Consider the following 26,630-nt stretch of genomic DNA (forward strand, 5'->3'; position numbering starts at 1 on the left):
GAGGATCATTACCGAAATTTGGCGAAACTTTGGTGTACGAGTGTGACCCTGAGATGAAGCAACAGTCTTTGTAGTGGAAGAGCCCGTCACCTCCACCAATGAAAAAGGCGAGGCAGGTCCGCAGCTCAGCCAGATGCATGCTTATCGTCTTTTTCAACATTCTTGTCATTTTGCATCGAGAATTTATCCCCAGGGGCCAGACTGCCAATACTGAATTTTACTCAAACATAAAAATGTATACACACTTCAGGAAAAGAACATAATATAAACCATACTATTTTTCTTTTCCTGAAATGTGTATACATTTTTGGCTGACTCTTTTAATACCTCATATGTTGAAACTTTTATATCTTAATAATTTTCATGATATCTTGTCTTTTCTATATTTATATACTGTACATTAGTACATAAGGTTGATTTTAAAAGACAGACAAAATTTTATACAAAACTGAGGTGAATGCTAACTAAAGGGAGCAACTTCAGGCTAGTGTTCATCTCATTCTGAATTTGTTTATTTATTTGTTTGTTTGTTTGTTTGTTTAAATCTTTGATTTTAACATCAAATTCTTAAACTCCCCCTCCTCCTTCGCGTCCTCGCGCATGACGTCATGACTAAGTTGGTCCCCAAAAGAAAAAAAACTCACTCACAAAGAAAAGCCATAGGTTTATTAAATTCCAAACCCCGCCCTTTTTAGGCAGACGACCAGCCAATCACGGGGCGCGTCGACTGTCATACGCCTGCTTTGATTGGTCTCACCGTGTGTCCGTCTGACGAACCTCGAGTTGTGATTGGCTGAGCCGGGACGCTGGAGTTTCTCAGAGATGGGGCGGATTGTGTATAGTGCCTCGGTTGACATTGTTGTTGTTGTGGGAGTCGGAATGGAGTTTAAAGCGGAGCGTCAGGACTGAGCTGCGGGCTTCGGGATTAACGCCGCGGAGAAGGAGCCAGTTTCAGTGCGGATTTTGAGAAAAGAGACTGAGAAACTGAGAGAGGAGGAGAGCGAGAACGAGCCCTGGGATGGGACGGTGAGGAGGAGATTTGTGCTGCGAGGCCGAGCTGAAGGTAAAGCAACAGACAACGGAGGAGGCTAGGCTAGCTCGATTAGCATCGCAGCTAAAAACGTTAGAGACTGACCGGCTAGCTGAGTCTAACTCTGAGTCAAACCAGTCGACCCTGTTTTAGATAAAATATAACGTACTGAACAGGACAGCTTGTAAAGGTAAAGTAAAAATTCGTTGTGTTTGATAACTCAAGAACTTAGCACAAGTTGTTCTTCTCTTTGCTAGCTCGGTGCTAGCTAATCCCGTCCATTCTGACTGACCGGTTAATCTGACCAACGGTTCATTCTGCAAACTTACAGCGCGCGAGAACATTCTAGAACATTCCACACAAATCTCAGGCTGTACTATATCAACCGTTAGAACAGCTAGGTGAGGAAACTTCGGGGTTAAAGCAGAAGATAATTTGTAGTCAACAGTATATTGCGATATTACACGATATATCGCGATATTTATATTAATAAAAGAAAGTTTTGTCTGTACTTTGGTCAGAACTCGCTCTTTCAATGATATGCTTATCTTTTATACATTGGAGGATCAGAAATTGTCCATGTGTCTGTTCAGTCAGACCTTGTCACAGCATCACTCAAAACTGTCTGGACAGAATTGAATGAAACTTTTGCAGTACTTGGATACCTGCCTGAAGTTAAACCTGTGCTGTAATTAAAATGTCAAAAAGTCATGAGAAGTTATGTGCCATACTGTGTCACAGCATCTGCTGTGACTTGACCCCCCCCCCCATATAATACTTTACCCCTCGAGGTGGGCGTGGCTATACAAAACCAGTCGACTTGGTATTTTACAGTAAATACACAAGAGTCTGTGGAAGGCACAGAAACGAGAGTAGTGCACATACAAGCAAAATCCTCAAGAAACACAAACGACACAGCACGACTCACTCCAAAAAAAGGAGCCTATGAATATTTAACCTTTAACGATTTTTTTTGCGAGATCAATGTATGTTTATTCTTCCTGCAGGACGTTTAAAACCAGTTTGTCTAACACTGCATGTTCTAAATACATGGTGTTAAGCAGTAATGTGAAGCATCACTACGAAGTAAAACACTAGAGACTGACCGGCCAGTTATAGCAAACAAGTTTGCAGCAGTCCGAGGTGAGGACGCGTAAAATACCTGAACTGAGAGCGCAGTGTTATGCACTAAAATCAAAAAGTTGAGTGAAGTTATGACGGATTGTGTCACAGCATCATGCAAAACTGCAGCACTTAGATACCTGCCTGAAATTTAACTTGCACTATGAGTGAAATCTAAATGTTGAGAAAAAATGATGGTATGAACAGTTATAATATACTCCAGATTTAATAATCTGCTTTAAAATAAGATACTAATGCGCTACTTGCTCATTGTAAACAAACACCCGCACCAATAGATATTAATTAGAAAAGCTAAACTGAATATTTTTATTTTTGTTGAAATAAAAGTGCTGAAGTGGTATAAGCGAATTTTAAGACAAAACTTCTTTATCCGATCTACCTTTTCCATTTCTCATCTGTGATTCACTTTTTTTTTCCGATTACCGAACGGGGAGTGTATTTGAGTGACAACAGAAGAAGTACAACTTAGCGTAGACAAAGCGTAAAATACTCAACTTTACAGAATGTGATTTCTTTGTAAGTTAGACAGAGAGTTCTGCTGTAAAGAAAGACGCACAGACATGTACATGTGTCCATTATCACTGATTACATTAAAGATGATCAGATCATTATTTCTTATCGTCAACGGCGGGTAGGAACTGGGTTTTTCTGGAATTGACTGTTGTAATCCAGGATAAGCCGCAATTGTGCTGTTGATGTTTTGCGCATGTTCTGTAAAAGGTTTGACGGTTGGTACCGCCGTCAGGGTCACAGGTTTGCATCGGGACAAATCGGATAAAAGTCGGTAAAGTAACTGATCTGAGCGCCTGATCCTACGCCGGTGTGACATTTAGGGGAAAAATTTGTAGGTGGTAAAATGTGCTATAGCTGGGGTAGTTAAGTTGAGCTCATACTCTGTGACTCATGGTGATCTTATGATCTGTGCCATGAGTTCAGCGACCAAGCTACACACACACACACACACACACACACGGTGTAATCATACACAACTCGTTATAAATTTATTTTTTTTATTCCTTGCAACCTAACACCTGTACTTTTCCCTGGCCTGTGTGTGTGCGTGTGTGTGCATGTGTGTTGTGGTACATTCCTCACCCCAAGCCAGCAGGCCAGGTACGAGTGCTCGTGGAAACACTTTGGGATTACCTTTTGCCGCATCGAGTTGGGTTACACCGGACCCCTGAATTATTCAGCTCTTCATTTACAGGCGCTTTTGTTCGCCTCTTGTTCAGCTCGTCCAGCCAAACCCTGAGCATGAAAGTAGGGCAAGCAAACAAGAGCGAGGTTTTTATTTTCCTTTTTAAGGCATGCACGGCCTCGATGTTTCCCCCCGTGTGTTTTTGATGGAAACACTTCGCAGCTGATATCCAGCCCTGGTTTGGGTTCGAGCTGCACTTCGGCCTGGTGAAGGAGGCAGAGTTCGGGAGTCATGCCCCAGATTGAGGAGGAAGAGTGATGAGGAGGATTTGGGCAAAAGATATGGTTTGTGTTGATGATCCTGAAGAAGAGGTTTTTAGTATTTCATGTAGGTTGATGGTTTGTGAGGGTAAGATAAAGAGAGAGGGTCGTGTCAGATCTACTTCCTGTTAAGGGTAGTGCTCGGTCATGTGACCCTGAGGAAACGTTGTTAATGCGTCTGATTACATCAATCACTGACTCGCTAATGATGTCTCTGAGAAGCTCCAGTATTTCCCTCTCCCTCTCTCTGTATCTCTCTTTTACTGTCTCTCTTCTGGTGTCTCTGCATCTTTTACTCTTCGGTAGAATATTTCTTCTTCTTCTGTAAAATATATTATTATTATTATTATTATTAAGTACAGACAAAGGAAAAACATTTTCTCTCTTTCTGTCTCTCAATATTTTTCTCTCATTCTGCTCCTATTTCTCTCTTGTCTCCGTTTCTGTTTATTTACTTCTCTCTCTTTTTCTTCCTCTCTCACTCTTTCTGTCAGTGGTAGCAGACTCCAAGCTGATTCAGCAAGACTCTCTTTCTCTGTGTGTCCCTCTCTTTCTGTGTCTCCCTGTTTCTCTCTCTTTGTCTTACTTACAACTGATTCAGCGTGGCTCTCTCTGTCTCTCTCTCTCTCGTTCTGTCTCTCTCGTCCATGCGTTGAGCGGGTATTAAAGTGTAACTTGGTGCTCCATCTCCTCCAGTTCCTGTGAACAGCTGCTGAGTAAGTGCGACCCCATATCGCTTACAGAGCGACGGCTCGAACCCAAGCCAACAAATTCCCTTAGGAGTCGTCTGTTCTACAATACACCATCCTGATAAATACTGGATGAGACCCTGGCCCAGAGGCAGCGAGAGTCAGCAGGACAGTGAAGACCCTGGATTTGAAGCAGGGAGAGTCAGAGAGACAGTGAAGACCCTGAATTTAAGACAGGGAGAGTCAGAGAGACAGTGAAGACCCTGGATTTAAGACAGGGAGAGTCAAAAAGACAGTGAAGACCCTGGATTTAAGACAGTGAGAGTCAGAGGCAGTGTAAACCCTGAATTTGATCCATGATCTGTATCTAAGGTAGAGAGAGTCGAGGAGACTGTGTAGTCCCCCAGCCTGGAGCAGCGAGAGTCAGAAAGAAAAGTGAGGACCCCGGATCTAAATCAGCGATAGTTAAAGAGACATTGAAGACACTATCGGTCACTGACGTTATACTCTTCTGAATTTGAGTCAGCTTGAGTCAGAGAATCGCACATTTTGGCTGCTCTGACTAAACACTTCCCTAACACTCCTTACACACACTTTAGTCCCAGCAGGACCTCCACTCATCCACCTTGTGCGTGAGTGCGTGTGTGAGTGAGAGTGTATGTGAGAGTGAACCAATTGACCCACTCAAGGCACAGCTCCTTAATCTCTCTCTCTCTCTCTCTCTCTGCAGTCAGACCGCTGTGTTTGTTCATCACACTGCACACACTCAACGTGCCGCCTGTATTAGGTTGTCCCTCACTAAGGGCAGGGTGACCTGCTCAGCATGAGCGCTGCATTCCGATTGGTCAGAAGTTGTTGATTAGTTTTTTCTTATAGCAGCTCTGACAGTGATGCAGCTTCAGATGAACTGACACACACAAACCCAGTCTGATACGCTGTGGTTTTTGTAGTCCACACTCAAATAAAACAGTCTCTGTTCCCGTCTTTCAGTCTCCCTTTCCCCCTCGCCTCAACTTCTTGTCTCTTTTTCTCTTCTCTCACATCCCAAACGCTCTTTCTCTTTCTTTGTCTCATTGTGTCACACACTGTCACTCTCTGTTCCTCTCCCTCATTTCCTTTCCCTCTCTGTCAATCTTTCTCTCACTTTTCTTCTTCCCTTGTTCTCTCTTTCTCTCTCCATCTCGCTACTCTTTTTTTTTTTTTTTTTTTTCTCCCCGAATGCTGAAAAGTGATGACAAGTGTCTGATCTCAGCACCTCCTCGCTGCTCAGACGCCGGTTAATAAGGCGAGCTGGACCTCGGCCAGAGGGATGTGACGCCAGTGAAAGTCTCGCGCTCGAACTCCGAGAGAGGGAGAGCTCCAGAAACCCGAGTCCTGCGCTAGTTTACCCAGCATGCACAGTCGCTGCTCACACTCGCGTATTGTTAAAGGGTCTCCAGATCGATCCTGTACGTGGTAAAGCGGAGACTCCCTCTACTCGTGACTCTCACGCAGCCGGCTTTCTGTTTTTGTTTTACGAAGAAAAGAAATATTTCTCCTGCTGGTGGTGTTTGTAGTAATTAAACTGAGTGTGTTTTACCTGAAGGGAGGCAACAAGGAAGCGAAAGTCTCATTAAATGTCACCAGTTACGTAAACCGAGCGAGGAAGCATTCGCGCAGATTCCAATACAGATGCTTCAACTTCTGTACATTCCAACTTTCTGGCGTTCTTGTCCTCACTTTTAAGCCACAATCGACTCGTCACAAACTTTTTTTTCCTGTCCCGTCTTTAGCGGTGTGACTTACAGGATGTGCTTGTATGATGAAACAAAAAACATTGAGCTAGGGCGGCTCAATATTGGAAAAAACTGACACTGCAATATACACACTATACTGCTCGCCTGCCTTCACATGCATATGAACCTGGGTAACATCTAATTCTTTATCCATAGGGTGTAATGTAATGTTGGCCCCGCCCCCTTTGCAGCTGTAACAGCTTCAACTGACGCGAAGGCTTGTTGGAACTGGTGTGAGGTTGTTTCTCAGGAGTTGGGCTCGGCCTCTTACTTCCAGTGAAAGGAAATCTTAATGCTTTTGGGACATTTTGGACAATTTCATGCTCGCAACGTTTTGGGAACAGTTTCAGGACGGCCCCTTCCCGTTCCAACATGACTACGTAATGGTGCACAAAGCAACGTCCATGAGCGATTTTGGTGTGAAAGAACTGGACTGGCGTCCTGACCTCAACCCGATAGATCACCTTTGGGATGAATTTGCCAGGCCTACAAGTCCAACGTCAGTGTCTGACCTCACAGAGGTGCTTCTGGAAGAACAGACACAAACACGCTCCTAAACCTTGTGGAAAGCCTTCACAGAAGAGTTTAAGCTGTTATAGCATAAAGGGGGCGGGGCCAACATAATATTAAACCCTATGGATTAAGAATCGGAGTAACTCAAGTTCATATGCATGTGAAGGCAGGCGAGCGAATACTTTTGGCAGTATAGTGTGCGTTTACTGTATATAGTTCGATATGTAGAATACGGAAATGTTCATCATGTCTTGAATATGTAAAAAAAAAAAAAAAAAAAACTGTAATAATGGGTCATTTAGTGGGCACCTCCATAGAAAATAAATAATTTTAAAAGTATGATAAAAAAAAAAACTAGAGATCTGATTTAGATATATGATGTGATAATATGTTAATATTATTATATTATATTAATATAATGTATATCATACATGTGTGTGTGTGTGTGTGTGTATATATAAATATATAATATAAAAATGTACCTGTTTATTCTGGTATGACAAAAGGGAACTGGTAATCCACTACTAGATAATCGATTGTGGACGGCAGATTTTTTAAATAAGGGAGCGCAAACATACTTGGGTGTCCCCGCCCAAGGATACTCAAGAAAACACTGCTTTATCTTTATTATTATTTTTTTTTCATTTTATTTTTCTTCTGTATTTTTTTTTAATCATAAGTCTGATTCAAGAAACTGTGAAGAGAACAGAAAGAATGCTTTTGTGCTTCTGTCCGAGTTGAAGACGAACCAAAAGAATGAGTTTTGCTCCGATCCAGAGTCGTGTGTGTGTAAGAGAGAGAGAGGGAGTGCTGGAGGATGAATGTAAAGGAGAACGAACTGTCGGTGTTAATGAGTGACTCCAATCCAGTGCGCGTGTGTTTGTTTTGCTAGCGTGTGGGCGGAGCTGCTGAGGACACGACCCCGGTCCTGCGGTTAGTCACGCTGATAAAAAGCTGCTGTAAACTCAACAATGTCCCACACGTCACAGCACACACACACCACACGCAGAGGACTCGCAAGGATTACAGAGGTGAGGAGGCGCGGGGCTCTAAACAGGGTTCGAGAGAGAGAGGGAGAGAGAGAAAGTTTGTGTATGTGGATGTTTACACATACAATATGTAATGTACATGCAAATATGTTCCTGTGTATTTATTTCTGAAATTTTTCTCAGACTCCAAAGTGTGTACCAGAGTTTTGGCACAAAAAAAATGCAATAAATCAGCTGTTAATCGTGCAGCAAGAGACGGAGAGAGAGAGAGAGGGGGAACAACCGACTAATGGAGACAGCGAGCGAGAGAGAGACAGACAGACTATCTGAGAGAGAGAGAGAGAGTGATTGGGAAAGAGAGAGTGACGGAGATAAACACAGACGGACCATGAGACAAAGAAACAGAGGAAGAAGTCCATTCAGAGAGAAAGTGTTTAAAGTTAATAATAATAATAATAGATGGATGGTTGGAGAGGCGCAGTTAGAAGGACAGAGACAGTTGTATACGGTTTCTCTCTGAAAGCATTTCTCCATCCATCTCTGTCTTTATATCTGCAGCTCTACAAATGTCTCGCTGTCTCTCTCTCTCTCTGTCTGTCTGTCTCTGTATTGTGACAGTTGTAAAAATGCAGACAGGACGCCGGGTGACGTAAAAAGACAAACATTAATATATGTACAGTATGAGGTGACATGGAGGGACAAAGAGTGGCTGATGGATAGAGAAACACATGCGCATCCACCCAGTTAGACAGACAGACAGACAGAGAGGCGGACAGACATGACTCAGTTCCTGTTGACAGCCTGGTGTGTGGGGAGCGCAGGGGACGTCCAGTCCATATGGAGTGAACCGTCCTGTGTCTCTACTGCGTTCAGCTCGGGGTTTTGTTTGGCTGTAACGCCGTGACATGCAGGTCACCACCGCAAAGCAAACACCACTCTCACTGTAATAACACAGCAGGCCATGTTTAGAGTCACACACACACACACACACACACACACACACACACACACACATATGCGCGGTTCCTGTTGGTTCCAGTTGCCTCTCGCTTCACTTTTTTAACCTCGTCACAGGTCTGTTTTTGTGGAAAGTTTGAAGAGAGACAGAGGAGAGCCTCGCCGGACGTGACCCGGCTGATGTGGAGACGTGACGGACACCATGTTCAGGATCTCCTGATGGAGACGCATTACTGTTCTGTCGCGCTTATTAATATAAATCCCCGAACGCCGAGCGGCCGGTGTAAATCCGCCCGCAGCTCTGTCTGTTCCTCTCTCTTCTCTTCTCCCTTTTTTAGACTTTGCCTCACACGTCGGTATTTTTAGTCTCAGGCTATTTCAGGATGTTGACGAGGATTTTTTGAACTTTGCACGATGCTCATAAAGAGCTTAACCGAAGATCACAGAGAGACTGGGTCATCGGGGTGATGTGGAATTCTGTTCATCCTAATTTTTTTACCCACATAGTGAAAAATTTTACTCCGAGACCTCACGGTTAAAAAAAAAAACAGAGGAAAAGATCTGACTCTCTTTATTATCAAATTAGGCCTCAGGACCAATCAGACGTCTCGGTCTTCACGCTCAGCTACAAAACTGCATCAAAGGCAAGGGGGATTTTTAGACGCGGATGTAAGACAGATCACAGTGTGGTGTTCCCAGGTGGCGATGGCGCTAGGTGCTTGGACCCGCTCATCGTGCTTGCAACTCTATTTTTTATTTGATGTCCGATATCTCTTTAAAAGTTACACTACTTGGACGTGCATTACGTTTGTGTCTAGGAGAGAGAGAGAGAGACAATGTCAAGGTGCCACTTTAAGCGGACGGCGTGTTGTGTCTCAGACCTCGCTCTGCTCCTGATCCTGTTCCAGTCAGACATTACTCACGGCCTCGTCTCGAATTAGCTGGGGTTTTCCCTCTTCACGCTCCCGCTAATAAAGTCTCGCGAAGGTTTTTTTTCAAATGCCCTCATGACTGAAACTCAACACACACATGCACACACACACAGAGTTTTTAAATGGTGTGTGTATATATGCACAGATCAGACGTAGCATTATAAATGACTGACAGGTGTGTGTGACGGTAAGAGTGCTGTTGATTATCTCTTTAAATCGACGCCCGTCACCGGGCGGGATGTGACGATGGGTATCAGGCAGCAAGTGAACACTCGGTTTTCAAAGCTGATGTGCTAGAAGCAGGTTTGATGGATTATGTTTTTGTTTTTTTTCACACCTGGGCTTAGTGCCAGATAGCGCATACATATATATATATATATATATATACACACACACACACACACACACACACACACACCTTTAGGGTAGTGATGGGAAGTTTGGATTTTACCGTCTCTGATCTTTGAGTTTCATTCAGCAAATCATTTTTTTTCGTTTATTTTTGCAAAATGTAAATAACTCCCCTACAAATCATTGATCACGCAACAAACAAGACAAAAATATATAGTAAATTTATAAGAAAAATAAATGAATAATTCATTAATAACCTGAGTCTTTAGTCTACTACAGTTAGCACGGGTTTGAGTAGCTCGTCCATCACAGCTTGAGATTATGGTGCCGTCACGTGACAACAAACTCGGGGGAAACACGAAGACTGGAAACAGATGAACTAATCCCTGGACAGAACAGATCATTCCCCGAGACGACACATCACACCTTCAGGGGTCTAGTGTAGTCTCGGTTTCAAAGGGTCAGAGCTGTTTTTGGTGACGCAGGGGGAACTGAAACTCTGTTAGTGTGCAATTTTATTGTTATGGCTGATCACTGGGTATATAGTGTATACGGGGGTGTGGGTGTGTGTGTTTGTGCGTGTGTGTGTGTGAGATATGCTGACCTACTTAAAGTGCTTCAGGCATTCGAAGAAGGTAGCAGAGTGTGTGTGTCAAATCATTCTAAGTATATTATTATTATTATTATTATTATTATCTTGTTTGTTTTTGTTTTTCTTCTGTAACATGTGACCATAATACCTGCTCGAGTACATTTCCCCGGGACACGGGCTTCTATAGCGCATCATATAAAAACGCAAGCCGAGCGATGTTTGTTCTTTGTCGCTACGGAAAAACTCCAAATGCGCTTAAAAGTATTGGCGCCGTGTGGCAGCTTTTCACAAGAAGATCGATCTTGGCCGTGTGTTTGTCTCTCTGATCACAGGGGTGGTTAATCAGCAAGCTTTCCGTCTGAGACGTGTGAGCTCGTCCCCTTTAAGAGGGAGGCAGTAAGCAAACGGATGTGGAGCGGCCCGGTGCTGCTGGACGGCAGGTCCCGGGCCCCTGGGGGCTCTCTTCGGCTCCACTGGCCCGTATTAGAGCTCGGCCCAGTTTCGAACGGTGTGTCTGTTTGTGTATACAGTTCTATATAAACGTGTGTGTGTGCGCGCTTACTACCTGCCCAGAAACGCACCGAAGGACATGAAATACGAATCCAATTGGTTGGAATGTCTTGACCTTAAGGCGCATCCAGTGTCCTTAAGCCTCGTCCTCGTCACGTCCCTCATATCTCAGCTTGGGATCGGTGTGTTTTACTTTACACGCATACTACCACCTGCTGTATCGGAGGATGTAGACGTTAGGGCGAGGAACGTCAAGGCACCAGTGGGACGGGGGGGGGGATGGGTAGTGTTGGGCGGGTCGGACCTCCTGACGGGATGAAATGACAGATGCAGCTTCCATCGGGTGACTAAGTGCCGTGTTGAGAATGAGTCGACAAGTCCTGGCCTGGCACTTTCTGTGTGTGTGTGTGTGTGTGCGCGGTTTGGCAGCCGCTACCAGCTGGCCTCATTAGCACAGCGCTAAAGTACAGGGACGGCTGCTCGCTTAAAGATCCGTCTTTACTTAGCCTGCGCGTCCGCTAATCAGCATCGTTAACGCTAATAACACCGTGTCGCGTATCTCAGACTCGGTGAACAGAGACAAGAGGTAACGACGGAGGCGCAGGAAAAAAACGACGTGTTCTTTTAAGGCTATTTTACAATGGATCGATTCAGAGACTCTGAATCCAAGAGATTATCGTTAAGACACTAACGTTTAGCTCACACAGTGAAAGATCACATTTTTGGGGAAGATAAAAAAAAAAAAAAAATCCCCTCTCTAACATTAGTTTGTATTTGTTGTTTGTTTTGTATTTTCCCCTCTAACCCTGCTCTCATCCTTATCTCTACCACAAAGCCCCACCGCACAGACACGTTAGAAAGGACACAGCAGCACTCGCGGCTTAAACTTTTCGAGTTCATCACGTTTTTATTCCTGGAGCAAAAAATTCCAAATTTTTTAAACACCTCCTCAATGTTTCATTAACGATCAATTATTTCTGGTTGCTGCATCGATTTATTTTAATAGTTGCTGTTTAAATCAGTGTGTTGATCTATTTTACATAAGCACCGAATACACACACACACACACACACACACACACACACCAGCCATTATGGAGAAAAAAAACAGATGTCTGGATTAAATATTTCTCAGTTTTTCTGTACATTTTAAAGCGACAGTGTCAGATTTGAAGGGCAAATTTTGCATAAAGTTAATATCTTTGCTACTTTTATTCTTTACTTTTTTTTTTTTTAGTTTTCAATAATTCGTCCTTTCCACTCCTCTTAATCACTTAATAAAACCGGTTTCATGCAAATCAGACTTTTCTTTTTTCGTCCGTTATCCTCGACCAACAGACCAACACCCGTGTTCATTCATCCTCCTCATTCCACCCACAGGACTGATTCAGAGCAGGGTGTGTGTGTCTCTCTCTCTCTCTCTCTTACACACACACACACACACACACAGACACACACAGAAGCACTGGCACTGATCTGGCAGCAGCTACACTTTTCTCTCCCTCTGAAGTCACCGCCTAAAAATGTTCCCTTTCTCTCTCAAAAGCCCCTTATTGTGTTTTATTCCTGTCCTCTTTTTTTTCTTTTTTCCTTTTTTTCTCTAATCGCCTCACACTCAAGCCTGCTGCACTCTTCTCCCCAATCTCAGATGACGCGTTATGAGTCAGGACTCGTCGGCCTGCGCTGCGATTAAAAAGCACTAACGAGCCCGGGTGGGACCAGCATGCGAACCTCCCTGATCTCATAAACGACGCCGTCACTCCGGGGTGTAACCCGACGCCATAGTCTCTCTGCCTCTCTCTCTCTCTCTCTCTGTCTGTCTGTCTGTCTGTTTGCATTCGGGTTTATCCCCGGTGCCCGAGGAGACGATTGATTTAGCAAGCGCTCCGTCAGAGCTCGTATCGATCCGCAAAGTCACCGCGTTAACGATTAAACATCGAGCCGTGTGACCTTACAGCGAGAACGCAGCTCTTACAGGATACGATGGAGCAAAAAACGTTGTGTCATCAGCTCCAAAACTATTGGCACCCTTTGTAAATAATAAAAGGTCCAACAACACACACACCTCACTTCCCTTTTCACACTCGCACAAGTCTTGCTTTCGATATTTATTTAAAATATGATTATATTGATGACATTTTCTTGTTTGTTCTTTTCACTAATCTCTCTCTGTCTCTCTGTCTCTCTCTCTCTCTCTCTAGCCGTGTTGCTGTAACTGTAGTCGTGATCGAGGGCCGTAGGAGAGTTTTTCTCTCTCCGGGTCGTTTCCGCTGCCCCCCGATGTCCCCCTGCAGCGCCGTTGCTTCATGATCACATGACCCTGGATATGGACGCAGTCCTGTCCGACTTTGTCCGCTCTACTGGAGCCGAACCCGGACTGGCCAGAGACCTACTGGAAGGTAAGACATTATCTGGTGATGTCTTGGCACTTATGAATGTCTTCCAGAGATTGCCTCACTTCCTGTTTTTTTATTTATTTATTTATTTTAAATGAACTCTGAACCTGTTTGTGGATATGACATGATGTCACTTAACGTATGTGTGCTCATATTTAAAAGTGTTGCTGAGAAACAACCTCACTTCCTGTCCAGCAACGTCGCTCTCACATGGACGAGTTCGTCCCTCTCTCACACACACACAAAATGTGTAATGCGTTTTCTTCCGGTCGGACCGTAGACTGTATAAAAAGTGCAGAGTAAACACTCTAGCATTAGAACGGTTTCGGGGCTCAACTGGCGGAGATCTGTTCGTCATCATTTTATTTGGAACTGACTCCGCCCTCAACCAGGTTAATCAATAAATGGACAAACGGGCGGAGCTAACAGAGCCTGGCTGTTGTTTGGAGTATGCCTATTTAACTCAGTTACCACCCACAAGCTAGATTTAGCTTAGCTTTAGCTTAGATAAAATGCTATGATGGCTAACAAAATCTGGTATGCTTATACATTTGATTGAACTCTACACACACCATCCTGTGTCGACTCCTACATTTCTCATGGTAAGTTGAAGCTAGTTCGCTGGTTAGCGAACGTGATACGAAGCAGTTTGACGACTGCAGTGGAGCCGTCACTCAAATTAACCATGAGGCTAATTATGCATAACTTTGTGGCTTAATGTAATTTTATCTAATGAGTTGCATAAGAATTCACCCCCTGTGCAAGTCTAGCCATGGGCACCAAAATGTTTTTATTAATTTTTTTGGACCTGGATGTAAATAAGTTTATTCCTGTTGTAAAGTTCAGCATTTTAACTTGAGGCCCTGTGAGGATTTGGAGTGGACATAGAAACAGAGTAACTGATTTGGATCTTCCTTGCTGGTGTCAGTTTTCAGGATCGTTGGCTTGGACTCATGATTCTGTACACCGGTGATGTTTTATCCAGCAACCAGGAGAAAGAACAAACTAATTTGTAAAAATATATACCACCACCTGACGGTTTATTTAGACCAAACATTTTGTAACAATCTTGTATGAATCTTTGCTGGGATTAGATCCCACCATCAGTAAGACATTCTCTGACTTCCTGTTTGGTCACGTTTCTTTGCGCTCTGAACTATTCTGAGAAACATGTTAAGTTCGGTTTAAGAAAATTTGTATGGAAAAAAACAATGGTATCTGTAGAACTCATTGGTCTGACCCAAAGAATCGTGAGAATGGTATCATCACTATCATCCTACAATGTTTCAACATATATAAAAAATAAATAAATCTTTGTTAATAAATGCATTAAGATGAGCTTTGAAGTATTCGGTGTCTGTGTGTGAATCGTTTAACTCACACTCTCTCTATTTCTCTCTCTCTCTGACGTGTCACAGCCTGAAATCAAGTGCTCTTATCTTTTTTGGGGGAAAAATTAAAATCACACAAGGAGCTGTAGATCAGCTTGACAGTCACACCAAGACTCCCTGATTTTCTGAGAGAAGTTTAGATAAGCTCTCTGACTCATCATTAAAATAAATAAATAAGTCGTGTGAACTGAACGTACACTGGTGTTGCTAGGCAACGCCGCTCACCGATAAGCATGTGTTTAAAAATATTTTGCCCACACAGAAGCGACAGGATGTCCATCCATTCCCAACGGGACATTTTTATTATTTTCTTTCCCGCTCACCGGTTCTGTTCTCACACCTCCTCAGGTAAGAACTGGGACCTGACGGCCGCCCTGAGCGATTTCGAGCAGCTGAGGCAGGTGCATGCTGGGAGTCTGTCCTACTCGTATCCACAGGACAGGCAGCAGACACTGACGGATCACAAAGACATGACGAGGGTGGGACGGCCCCTACTGCACCGGCAGGACGACGTGGTCCAAGGTGAAGCCGCGCTGCACTCGGACCTCACACCTCCTGAGATTTACGTCGGTTTATAAACAGAGAATCAGAAACGCATGCTGGTGTGTGAGGGGGAGGAGCCTGGGGTGTAGCGTAATGACATCAAAAAGAGCGTCGATCGGTTGCAAATACCAGGGCAGGGATGTTGGTGTAGGAGCTTAAATAAAACAGACACTGTGGATTAACAGGAGTCTAAGACCATTTTCTGCGTTTTTGGTCTTTATATATATTATTATATTAAACTTTTAAAACAATTATACGGGAAATTAATTCTAATTAATCTTCAGTAATGGAAAATTCTCAGATTTTTTTCTTGGGTTTAAACAAATAAAATACACCCAATTATAAAAATTACAAACAAACACAACCCCTGATTTATCATAAAAAACCTTTTATACAAAAAAAATCTCAGTAATTATGTTTAAGTTTAAGTTATCAACATTTTTACATAAGAAATTAATAAAAAGAATTCTCCTTACAGTTTGGGATTGTGTTATCTGTAAAGATAATTAATATTTAGTATTTATAAAAGATAAATAATTTAAAAATATATATTTTTAAATATATATAGTCGCATGCAACGATGATCGGGACCAAACACAAAGCAATGTTAACACGCATTTAAAGAGGAAGTACCAATACCATTATGACTCGATTTTAGAATGGGGAATTTTATGTCAAGACCTTCAAAAAGCCCCAAGTGCTGGAAAACAAGCATCACACTATGACGTCACTCACTATGACGTCACTCACTATGGCGCCGCTCAGTATGATGTCACATAAAGTTTGAGCAAATTTGTTCAAACTCTCAGGCATCCTAAAGGCAGCAGATTTGGGCCTGTGCGCTAATTGACCTCCAAAAGGCCCAATGAAAATATTCCACTAAATCTAATCCTAATCTTAGTGCTTGGACCCTAAATATCAGGGCAGGGAATCAGCACTCACCACCTGATACAGTATCAAGATGATTCTTAGGTGCAGATTCAATTAAAATAAATGTCCGGATTCAATGTTAAATTTTCACACCAGTTTCATTACAATTTTAAAAAGGTTTAATGATTTATTAAATACATCACGTTACTTATAACATTACTTTTACATTTAGTCACTTGGCAGACGATCTTATCCAGAGCGACTTACATTTTTATCTCATTACACATCTGAGCAGTTGAAGGTTAAGGGCCGCGCTCAAGGGCCCAACAGTGGCAACTTGGTGGTTGTGGGATTTGAACCTGGGATCTTCCGAACCGTAGTCCAATGCCTTAACCACTGAGCTACCCCTGGGTTAGGGTTACATTATAGCTTTATACATTATATATACATATATATACATTTATACATTATAGCTTTTTTTCTTACTAAATAAGCGCATTTAAACACTACAAACTTACTTCAAATACAAGAGTTTAACATTTAACTTAGCAGCGCGTATCTCTGTCATCCGCTGTAATTATTATTTCTAAACAAACTTGGCAAATAATTGTGATGAAAATGTGTAAATAGTTTATCTGTAGGATTATAAAGAAACCAAAAAGTTTTTAATGTTTTCGTTAAGTGTGTGTAATAAATGGGTTCGAGAGAAATTTGCTTAGAGAGTTTGGAGACAACGGGCCGACTGGAGTCTTACAAATCAGCACACAAAAGCTTAAAAAATGACTTGGTAATGTTTTTAAAACGTGTGATCTTTTTAATTAATATTAATTATTTTATAAAAATTTTCCATCCAATCAGGTGGTGAGGTTGTGATTTCCGGAGGCGGGTCTTGTCACAGCAGTAATTTTCTAGCTTTCTGGAAAGAAAAGCAAACCTGTAATGATGTCGTTCTGAAAACAAAACTTTATTCATATCATGACTTACTACAGTCTCTTTTGTAAAAGCTAATCGGATGTTTTAACAACGTCTTTAATAAGTAATAACAGATTAGCTCCTAACAAAAAAGCGTCTTTCATGTTCAGTAGATATTTAGCTGGAATCAGTGTCCCAGAATGCCGTGCAGCTACTGTACAGGAACCAGATGCGTCATCTAGTTATTGATCTACAGAACAACCTTCGTGAAAGTTGATTGAATCTGATCTGTGAATGTAAAGAAGGAATAAAGCGCCGCCGCAATTACCAGAGATGATGTAAAGTAGTGCTACGGGCTCTAATAAGTCCTCTGTGTCGCGCATAAACAGTATGACGTGTGGGTTTGTTTATTTTTTCCCTGATTATTTAAAAATAAATGAATGTGATTCTGTGTCTCCCAGCAGCCAATGAGAAGCGTCTATCCCGAGGGATCTCGCACGCCAGTTCCACCATTGTGTCTTTGGCTCGCTCGCACGTGTCCACCGTCGGAGGTAGCGGCATCGGCCCCGAGATGCTCCTGGACACCCCGGTCTGCACATTCCAGCTCCCGGACCTCACCGTGTACCGCGACGATTTCCGCGGCTTCATCGAGCGCGACCTGATCGAGCAGTCCATGATGGTGGCCCTCGAGCATGCGGGTGAGTGTGGAAAAGAAAAAAAAAACTCTCTTAGACTTAGCAGGGATATTTCAAGTGAGTCTAAAGTGCAACGTCCGACATGTTGTGGACGCGTGCAGGTCGACTCAATTGGTGGACGAAGCTGGGGTCGGGATGTCAGAGTCTGTTGCCTCTGGCGACCAGCGGAGATGGAAACTGCCTTCTTCACGCCGCCTCTCTGGGTTAGTGTGTGCGCTGATTAAAAAGAAATCTCCATTCTGAAGGTGTTGTCACGTGTTAATATGTGATAATATACACTGCAGTTAACGTGTTGTTGTTTGAACATGACGATGTGCAGGCATGTGGGGCTTCCATGATCGAGACCTGATGCTGCGGAAGTCTCTGTACGCCCTGATGGACCACGGGCAGGAGAGAGAGGCGCTGAAGCGCAGGTGGAGGTGGCAGCAGACCATGCAGAACAAAGAGGTGTGTGTAAGTGTTTGTGTGAGGCTTGAGTGAGAACGGCGCAGCCTGCTGACTCCAGGATCTAACTGCAGCGTCATGATGTTGCGCAAAGCTGTGAGTCAGCCGTGATAAACAGCCAGCAAAAGAATCTAGGCTGACTGCTGTCGTGTCTCTCTCTCTCTCTCTCTCTCTCTGTGTTTATCTGCAGTCTGGGCTGGTGTACACCGAGGAGGAGTGGCAGAAGGAGTGGAACGAGCTGTTGAAGTTGGCCTCCAGTGAACCCAGGATACACTACAGCACCAACGGCACCAACGGGTTCGTTCTCCTTCAACACCTCCGTTTAACGATCTGTCTGTCCCCCACCGTCACACGTCACAAGATAAAGAATCTGAAAATGACTTCCTGTTTTGTGTGTGTGTGTGTGTGTTTGCGTCGAGCAGCGCAGAGTCGCAGGAGGAGCCGGTGTACGAGAGTTTGGAGGAGTTCCACGTGTTCGCACTGGCTCATGTGCTCCGCAGGCCGATAGTAGTGGTGGCTGACACCATGCTGAGAGACTCGGGAGGAGAGGGTAGGAGTTTCACACACACACGCACGCACACGCACGCACACACACGCACACACACGCACACACACGCACACACACACACACACACACACACACACACACACACACACACTCTAAGATACTGCAATAATCCCTATTATACGTTGCATTTTAAATCATTCTGAACACAAGCAACAAGCCAATTGGTGGGCAAAAACACAAACTAACAAAGAACAACATCATATAGGACCGTGGTCCCCAACCCCCGGGCCGCGGACCGGTACCGGTCCGTGGAGCAAGTAGTACTGGGCCGCACAATAAATAATTCATTATTTCTGTTTCATGTATTACAGTGGAACCTTGGATTACTAGCATAATTTGTTTCCCGGAAGCGGACTCGTATTCCAAAACACTCGTAAACCAAATTTAATTTTCCCATAAGAAATAATGAAAACTCAAATTATTCATTCCACAGCTTAAAAAAATGAGTACATAAAACTAATTAACACAAAATATAAAGTAAAAAAAAAAACCTGCATTTAAAAAAAAAAAAAAGTAAAAATAAATCCTGACAGGTTAGTGTTTGCGTTTATTTCCGTGATGTGTGTGTGTGTGTGTATGTGTGTGTGTGTGTGTGTGTGTATGTGTGTGTGTGTGTGTGTAAAGCCCCACGTGTCCCGAGAGAGTATGTGAACCGGCACAGCGTCAAATTACGCACGCGCGCACACATGAGAGAGGCTGAGGGAGAAAATGGATTTTTTTAAATGTGAATTTCACATAAACACACATAACGGAAAGAAAAACTTAGCAAGGAACATCGCTAATGATGCTCGTGTGAGCGCTTAATAACGTAATAACTGCTGTAAAGTAAAACAAACAAATGAACCTGCACTTTACTTTTGAAAAGAATCGCGACAGACCAGTGTTTCTGTGTAGAGCAGAGTGTGTGTGTGTGTGTAGCAGAGATGGGGTGCTTCACACACACACACAATGAAGGCAAGAGAGTGTGTGACCTGGCACGGTGTCAAATACACGTATGTTATAAGAAACAGTACACACACTTACAAACACAAAATAAAAGATGTTTTCGCACAGACACGTGGTCACAGTGTCATAGTAAACAGTACACGCATGCACGGATATTGATTATACCAGTGAGAGAACAATGAGACCCAGACTAAGACCCAGCAGGGGAGACGATTACCCACAATTCCACAGCACAAGAGAAAGAAAAACTGTTGGCTCAGTTGTGATCACAAAACAAGAAGCGCATATATTATACATGATACTCGGTACTCTTAAAATTGCTCATCTTGCTGAACACTCGCAAACCGTGTTACTCGTAATCCGAGGTTTCATTGTATCTGAGTCTGAACGATATTGTATTTTAAAAAACCTTTTATTTAAAAAAAATGACCGGATTATTCTCTCGGTTACATCTTGCACGCCATTACAAGAGCCGCTGCAAAACTTTCTCTCAGAAAAGCACATTTCAGTGATGAGGAATGGGTCACAAAACTGGCTTACCGGTGTTCTGAAGAGGAGTAGAGTTTGAGTATTAGCCGGCAGACCATCATGTGGAAGCCTCATCTAACGTATCATACATGATACAGGGTACTCGCAAACAGCGTTTCTCTCAATCTGAGGTTCCACTGTACATACTTTTACAAAACTGCCTGGTCTACCATTTCTGCCTGGTGTTGTGTTACATAACCACAGTGGTTTGTAATATTTAAAGCCGAAATTTCACATCAAGCATAATTGTAAGACTTTCCTTTCCCTTGAGACACGGCGAATAATGTATCAGGTGTTTGAAATCAAAAGCGCGACCAGCTCACGTTCACAATCCGTAAGCAGGGATTTATTTATTTATTTTTTTTATTATAGTTAGCAAATACAAGCCCTGTACATGTGATGCTTAAGTAAATTTGAAGGTGACTACTTCTGTACTTTTACTCAGGTACACGGAGGACTTTTACTCAGGTATAGGATTTGTTCACTTTGCTCACTTCTGCATATAGGACATAAAGCAACAAAGAAATACACCAAGTAGGACACAAAAACAAAAGCCAAGAAAGAAACTCAGGCACAAAGACAAACACCAACCAAAAAAAAAAAACTAGCAATGCAAGCAGTAAATAAACCAACAAATAAAAAAAGAAACCAAACGACTAACCACTAAAAGCACAGACCATCCGAACCATCCAAGCAACAAAATATATATCCAACCAAGAGGTAAAGACATCAAACAATGACTCAAACAGCAAAAACACAAACTGACCATCTGGCAAATAAACAAACAAACCAACAAAAAATAACAAACCGACCAACCAATCGACAATGCTTCCTGTAAGCCAACCATCACAATAAGTCAATAAAAAACAACTTACAAACAAATTAGAAAAGCAAACTAACCAATAAACAAAACAAAACAGCCATGAACTAAAATCCAGCTGCTTACTGTAAATTTGCCTTTAACGTGTGTTCCAGCCTTCGCTCCGATCCCCTTCGGTGGGATTTATCTCCCCCTGGAGGTCCAGGCTCACAAGTGTCACCGCTCGCCGCTGGTCCTGGCCTACGACCAGGCGCATTTCTCCGCTCTGGTTTCCATGGAGCAGAAGGACGGCTCCAAAGAGCAAGGTTAGCTTATTTTATAACTGACTGAGTAACTGTTAATCACCATACTATGCCTCCCCCCAAAAAAAAGATGACGAATATCATCCCAACACACAATACGGTGTTCAGTCAGAGCAGCTCTGCCGTGGGCGGCGAAAGGGAAGCGATTCAGCAGTGCCTGTGTTTTTAATGAAGTCTAGAGACAAGGCATTATCCGTTATTCAGCGGCTATAAAGCTAGATGGACATCTTTGTTTGAAATAATTAAATGTATTAGAGTTAATAAAACTGCGATCTGAAACACTGTAACTTTGTAAATGCGAGCCATGAGGTGAGTGCACTTAAAGATGTTGTATTGATTTAAACATCCGCTCCCCTGCAGTGGTGATTCCTCTGACTGACTCGGACTATAAAATGCTTCCCGTGCACTTCGCCGTGGACCCAGGCAAGGACTGGGAGTGGGGTAAAGATGACGTGGACAACGTGATGCTCGCCAGGTACCGGCTTCACTTCGCGTTATAGTTTTTCACTTGTGATTTTTGAATTGTCTCCCGCTTTATCTCCATCACATGATAACATCTCAGCATTCACCCCGTGAACTGTTCCCATATCAGCACTCAAGACTTTAAGGCAAACCAACTAAATGCCAAATGACATTAAATATATAAATTGGAGGTGTTTGTGTGAGGCTGTTTGTGTGTAGTAAATACAGTTCTATAGCACTGGAGTTTCGTTGCCAGATCAATGTTTATGACATTAGCAAAAGTCTGATGAACAGGAATCTCTTTTTAAATATCTATCATAAGATGCTTTATAGATTCAGGATTGGCGGAATTAAATTCAGGGACTAGCGCGTACACACACCGGGTCTGCAACACTTTAGCATGGTCACTAACAGAGATTATATTTAATTGCTTGCTAGAAAATTGAATGCAGTTGAACCATAGCCGGAACTGTCATAGGTTTTTTTATTGATTATATTACTTAATATTAGTTATTTATTAAATCTACTGTATATGTTTTCTGCTCTGAGATTTTTATTTAATTTTTTAAGTGTAACACTGTCTTTGGAGGCGAAGCTCCACCTACTACACACCTACATGAACGTAACGTGGCTTCCTCTGCCGTGTGAGGTACAGGTGAGCCACTTACATGACACGATATTACACTCAGCCGAAGTCATTTTTGTTCACCGGATAAGTGAACTAAGTATTTTTGATCATTAAATCACCACCTCATTTTATGTGACTTGGTTGTTCTTGCCCCCTACAGCAAGCACCTCTGGCCCAGCCCGAGTCTCCGACTGCCTCGGCCGGCGAGGATGCACGCACGCCCCCTGACTCTGGTGAGTCCGACAAAGAGTCTGTAAGCAGCAGCTCTAACGGGAATGGTGACAGCAGCGCAACAGGAAGCAGCAGCGGGACGGCAGGTAAATCGTCCAGCTCCTCGAGTTCGTCCAGCAGTGGCTCAACTGGAACGATGGGCAAAGAGAAGAACAAGAAGGACAAAGAAAAGGACAAGGATAAAGACAAAAAGAGGGCCGACTCAGTGGCCAACAAGCTCGGCAGCTTCGGAAAGAGTTTGGGCAGCAAGCTGAAGAAGAACGTAGGAGGTCTGATGACAGGAAAAGCCGGAACAGGTGGTTCAGGCAAACCCGAAGGTGTGGAGAAGAAAAAAGGGTCTCTCAGAGGACGAAAAGACAGCAAGGACGGCAAAGACGGCTCTCCATCTGCTCAGCCCGGGTCTGAGGACTCGGGCAAGGGTTCTCCGTCCTCGCAGAATGGGAATAGCTCTTCTGAAGGTGACTCGTACAAGTACAGCGCTGACGTAAAGGCGAGTCTGAGCATCCTGCGAGCAGCTATGCAGGGCGAAAGGCGCTACATCTTTGCTGGCCTTCTGACTACCAGCGACCGACAGCCCTACCAAGAAGAGATGATTCAACGCTACCTGGTGGATGCCGAGGAACGTTTTCGTGCGGAGCAGGAGCAGAAACGGGAGGCTGAGCGCAAAGCAGTGATCAACGGAGCCCAGCCCAAGAAGGAGCCATCGGAGCCTGGTTTCCGCGGCTTTGACGGAAAGGAGGATGTGACGGAAGCGCCACATCCCCATTATAACACCCTCAAATCGCAGTCTTTTACGCCACCGCTTTATACAGGAGTCGTGCCCATTCCCAGATCCACCTTCCTCGAACACTCCCCTACGCCCCTCCCCCAGCACCTTCACATTCCCGGCTACATGGACGCCCGGCGCCAACTAGCCGGCGGGTCATCCTCCACCTACCCAGGCCTCCCGTCTTACGCCACTCTGCCCCGGAGTTGCCCCTTAAGCCAAGGCCCTGTCCATGCTCACGCTCATTATCACCCACCCGCCCCTGCCTGCGCGGCTCCCTGCTTCTCGCCCTCCTACACACATCAGCAGGATTTGCCTGACTTCCGCAGTGAGACGGTTAGCGGCACGTATGCCAACGGCTTACTGCCGGGACTGGACAGCCGAGGTGGCCCTCCCCCGGTCAGGCACTATTCCCTGGGCAGCGCCGGTGGACTGGCGAACCTGCAGTCGAGCCGATGCCGAACACCGAGCTGTAACTATTACGGACACCCGGAAACCTGCAACTACTGCTCATACTGCTACAGGGAGGAGCTGAAGAGAAGAGAAACTGACACGGCCATGCACAGGTTCTAAACTGGCACAGTATTCAACTGGTACCCCATAGTGCCGTCTTCTTCTCCACATGAGACCCAGCAGGTCTCACGCAGGATCTTGCTACAGAATTTGAGCAGGCCTTGCCGGTGTGAGGGAGGGGGGGGGGCTACACTTAGTCGACACTGACAGGATGGGTGCAGAGTCGGGAGTCCTTACCCCCGTTACTTTTGCAGTGGATTTTAGGCGGTAGATTTGTCATCGGCAGCGTCGTTGCCGTTCTTTCTCGCTATGTTGCCATTGCAACGCTTCTCGATTGTGACGAGGGTGTCGAGGCAGGGTTGTTTTTCCGGTCCGGGGTGGCACCGACGTGTCCTGCGTCGCATGAAGACATTACCTGCAAAACATATATGACATGAAGCACAACCGGAAGATGCACACTTGTACAGCTTGACATTTACAGGACTTTCAGTGACTCTTCGAGGCATGTTGGCAAGAAATTTAATAACAAAGACTCATTTTGTCATATGATCTTTTTTTTTTCTTCTTTTTTTGTAACCCAAATAACCCAATGTTTAAGCTCCACCCCAAAGCCATGTCCTAACAGGATTCTTTCTTTGACCCTTTGCTTGTGTGGTATCTACAAATCATGGGGCAACACTTTTTTTTTTTTTTTTTTTTTTTAAGACACTTTAAGGTCTTACTCGTTTTAGGTGAAGAGCGAATCTAGCAGGTACGGAGCGCGGTCAACACCAAGTGTCCAAGTCAACAAGATACTTTGTCTAAGATGCCGTATTAATTTATATTACTTAAAGACACTAGAGTCTTTAATCTTCATCCTGCTGTAATCGTCTGCTGAAATCTTCAGATGTTATAACCTTCTAAAAAAATGTTCTAAAATACTAAAAGGTTTTGGGGAATTTTTTCGAGTAGAAATAGTAAGATGTGCGCTTTTTTTTTCTCCCCGATTAGTAACAGATGGGTCAGTGGACGTTTTTTCTGCACAAAGTCAAGCACTTTTCTCATATCCTGACATTGCGTGGGTTTTCTTTGCTCTGATGATGATGATGATGATGATGATGATGATGATGATGACACCAGACTGTTATGTTTACCGTCAGACTTCTTGGAAGAAGATCAGCTCGAATTTGGCTCGACCGTGCCGTTTTCCAGTTGCCTTTCCTATCTCATTCCAACTCACTCCGGGATAGCGCCAACACCCATGCATTGTTTGTTTCTTGGATTAAATGATTGTGTTTATATTGTTCATTATCATTTCAAACAACATATTTAAAAGAATTTACATGTAAGTAAAAGTTAAAGTAAAAAAAAAGCTAGTAATATACTAAAATGCGACAATACACAGCTAACTAGTAAATTATTTAAAAAACATTGTGCCTGTTCACAAGGTACAGATTAATTTCAAACATTTAAACGAAAAAAAAAACACCTTCCGTTATTTAAAAAGGTGTCGAGTTCAAGCCGAATGCTGTAGTCAATACAGAACACGAGACTGCCGTTATTTTTTCGCACTACACCAAGTTCTCGTAACCAATTCGTTTCAGGCCTAACGAACGAGTGTAAAGACTGTACTATGGTTCCTCGGTATGATCCCCTGTATCGTACAGTGTGTAACATTGTCTGTTGTACTGCAAAACCCAACACACTCTTAGTACACTGGTTTTGATCTACGAACTACGCTTCCGCGCCGCTGAAGTTGTGGAAATCTTCTCCTGCAGCGCTATGAGGAACGCAATAATTCAATGTTCACTTGACCAAAAACTGAGAGACACGCTGTATATCAGTCGTCATGTTTTTTTTTTGTTTTTTTTCTGTGTGCAACCCCTTAAACTGGCACCCGGGCGTATGTTTGTGCACTGTGAGTGTGAGCTGAGGTACAGGGTGTTTGTTCCTTTAACGTCGTTCACTGACTTGTCCAGTGGAGGGCGCAGTTGTATAGTCCTTCAGTATTTTGGTTTGTTACACGAATGAGCAAAGACCAACAGTATCACTAATCGATAATAACCGAGGACAGGGTGTAATAATAATAATAATAACAGTGTGGCGAAATATCAGAATAATTAACAGCTAACGAGGGATGCACTGACTTTCATCCAGGATATAAAAACAAATCCATTCATCAGCATAGAACAACAGTAATGTTTGTCCTTATAGCATCTAAGAGTGTGTTTTATTCATTAAGTCATATATTTATTCTTTCTTCAAGCCCGTTACTTTCTGGTAATAGATTACACACGTGTACATCATGTGTGTACGAGTATTATCTGATTACAAGGTTTTTTTTGTTACAGGTCAGTAGATACTTTTGTTTCCCAACAAATCTTTCCTTGTATGTCTTGTCATCTTTAAAAAATACAAACATAATAAGCATACAATCGGAGAAGCAAGGGTTCTTTAAGGGTTCTGCTTGAGAAACACTCTGAGCTAGGATCCTATGAGAATTCCAAAGTGTTCTACCTAAATAATTTACAAGCAAATCTTAGCTGTTTTATTTGTTTAGTTGAATTGGTAATAGATCTGTTTATTTTATAAGGCAAATCAAACAAAGCAAATTTTTTTTAAAAAAGTGAACGTACATTTAAACTCGCTTCACATTATAAGATTGTAGAATTGTTAATAAGCTACTGCGAGGTCATGCA

General features: G+C 43.4%; 1 protein-coding gene across 5 annotated transcripts; it reads left to right on the plus strand.

Annotated features, from left to right (window-relative positions):
* Positions 1–832: 832 nt before the first annotated feature.
* On the plus strand, positions 833–25,044 carry otud7b (OTU deubiquitinase 7B). 5 transcript variants are annotated; one of them, XM_053487897.1, is made up of 12 exons: positions 833–1,063; positions 13,140–13,337; positions 15,074–15,247; positions 17,512–17,748; positions 17,847–17,948; positions 18,065–18,192; positions 18,380–18,486; positions 18,612–18,739; positions 21,206–21,355; positions 21,713–21,827; positions 22,385–22,469; positions 22,603–25,044. In XM_053487897.1, the coding sequence occupies exons 2-12, from the start codon at positions 13,253–13,255 to the stop codon at positions 24,010–24,012; spliced, it is 2,721 nt and encodes a 906-aa protein (XP_053343872.1). In that variant the 5' UTR covers positions 833–1,063; positions 13,140–13,252; the 3' UTR covers positions 24,013–25,044. The 5 variants fall into 5 exon arrangements, with proteins under 5 accessions (XP_053343872.1, XP_053343874.1, XP_053343873.1 ...); XM_053487899.1 differs by having other exon boundaries at positions 22,385–22,463; XM_053487898.1 differs by having other exon boundaries at positions 17,515–17,748.
* The last annotated feature ends 1,586 nt before the right edge of the window (positions 25,045–26,630 follow it).

The sequence above is a fragment of the Clarias gariepinus genome, chromosome 26 (genome assembly GCF_024256425.1).
Source record: "Clarias gariepinus isolate MV-2021 ecotype Netherlands chromosome 26, CGAR_prim_01v2, whole genome shotgun sequence".
NCBI classification, from domain to species: domain Eukaryota; kingdom Metazoa; phylum Chordata; class Actinopteri; order Siluriformes; family Clariidae; genus Clarias; species Clarias gariepinus.

Coding starts and splice junctions, on each gene's coding strand:
- otud7b (XM_053487897.1), top strand. CDS start 13,253: ATGACCCTGGATATGGACGCAGTCCTGTCCGACTTTGTCCGCTCTACT. Junction 21,356..21,712: donor GGACGGCTCCAAAGAGCAAG/GTTAGCTTATTT, acceptor GCTCCCCTGCAG/TGGTGATTCCTCTGACTGAC. Junction 22,470..22,602: donor CTCTGCCGTGTGAGGTACAG/GTGAGCCACTTA, acceptor TGCCCCCTACAG/CAAGCACCTCTGGCCCAGCC.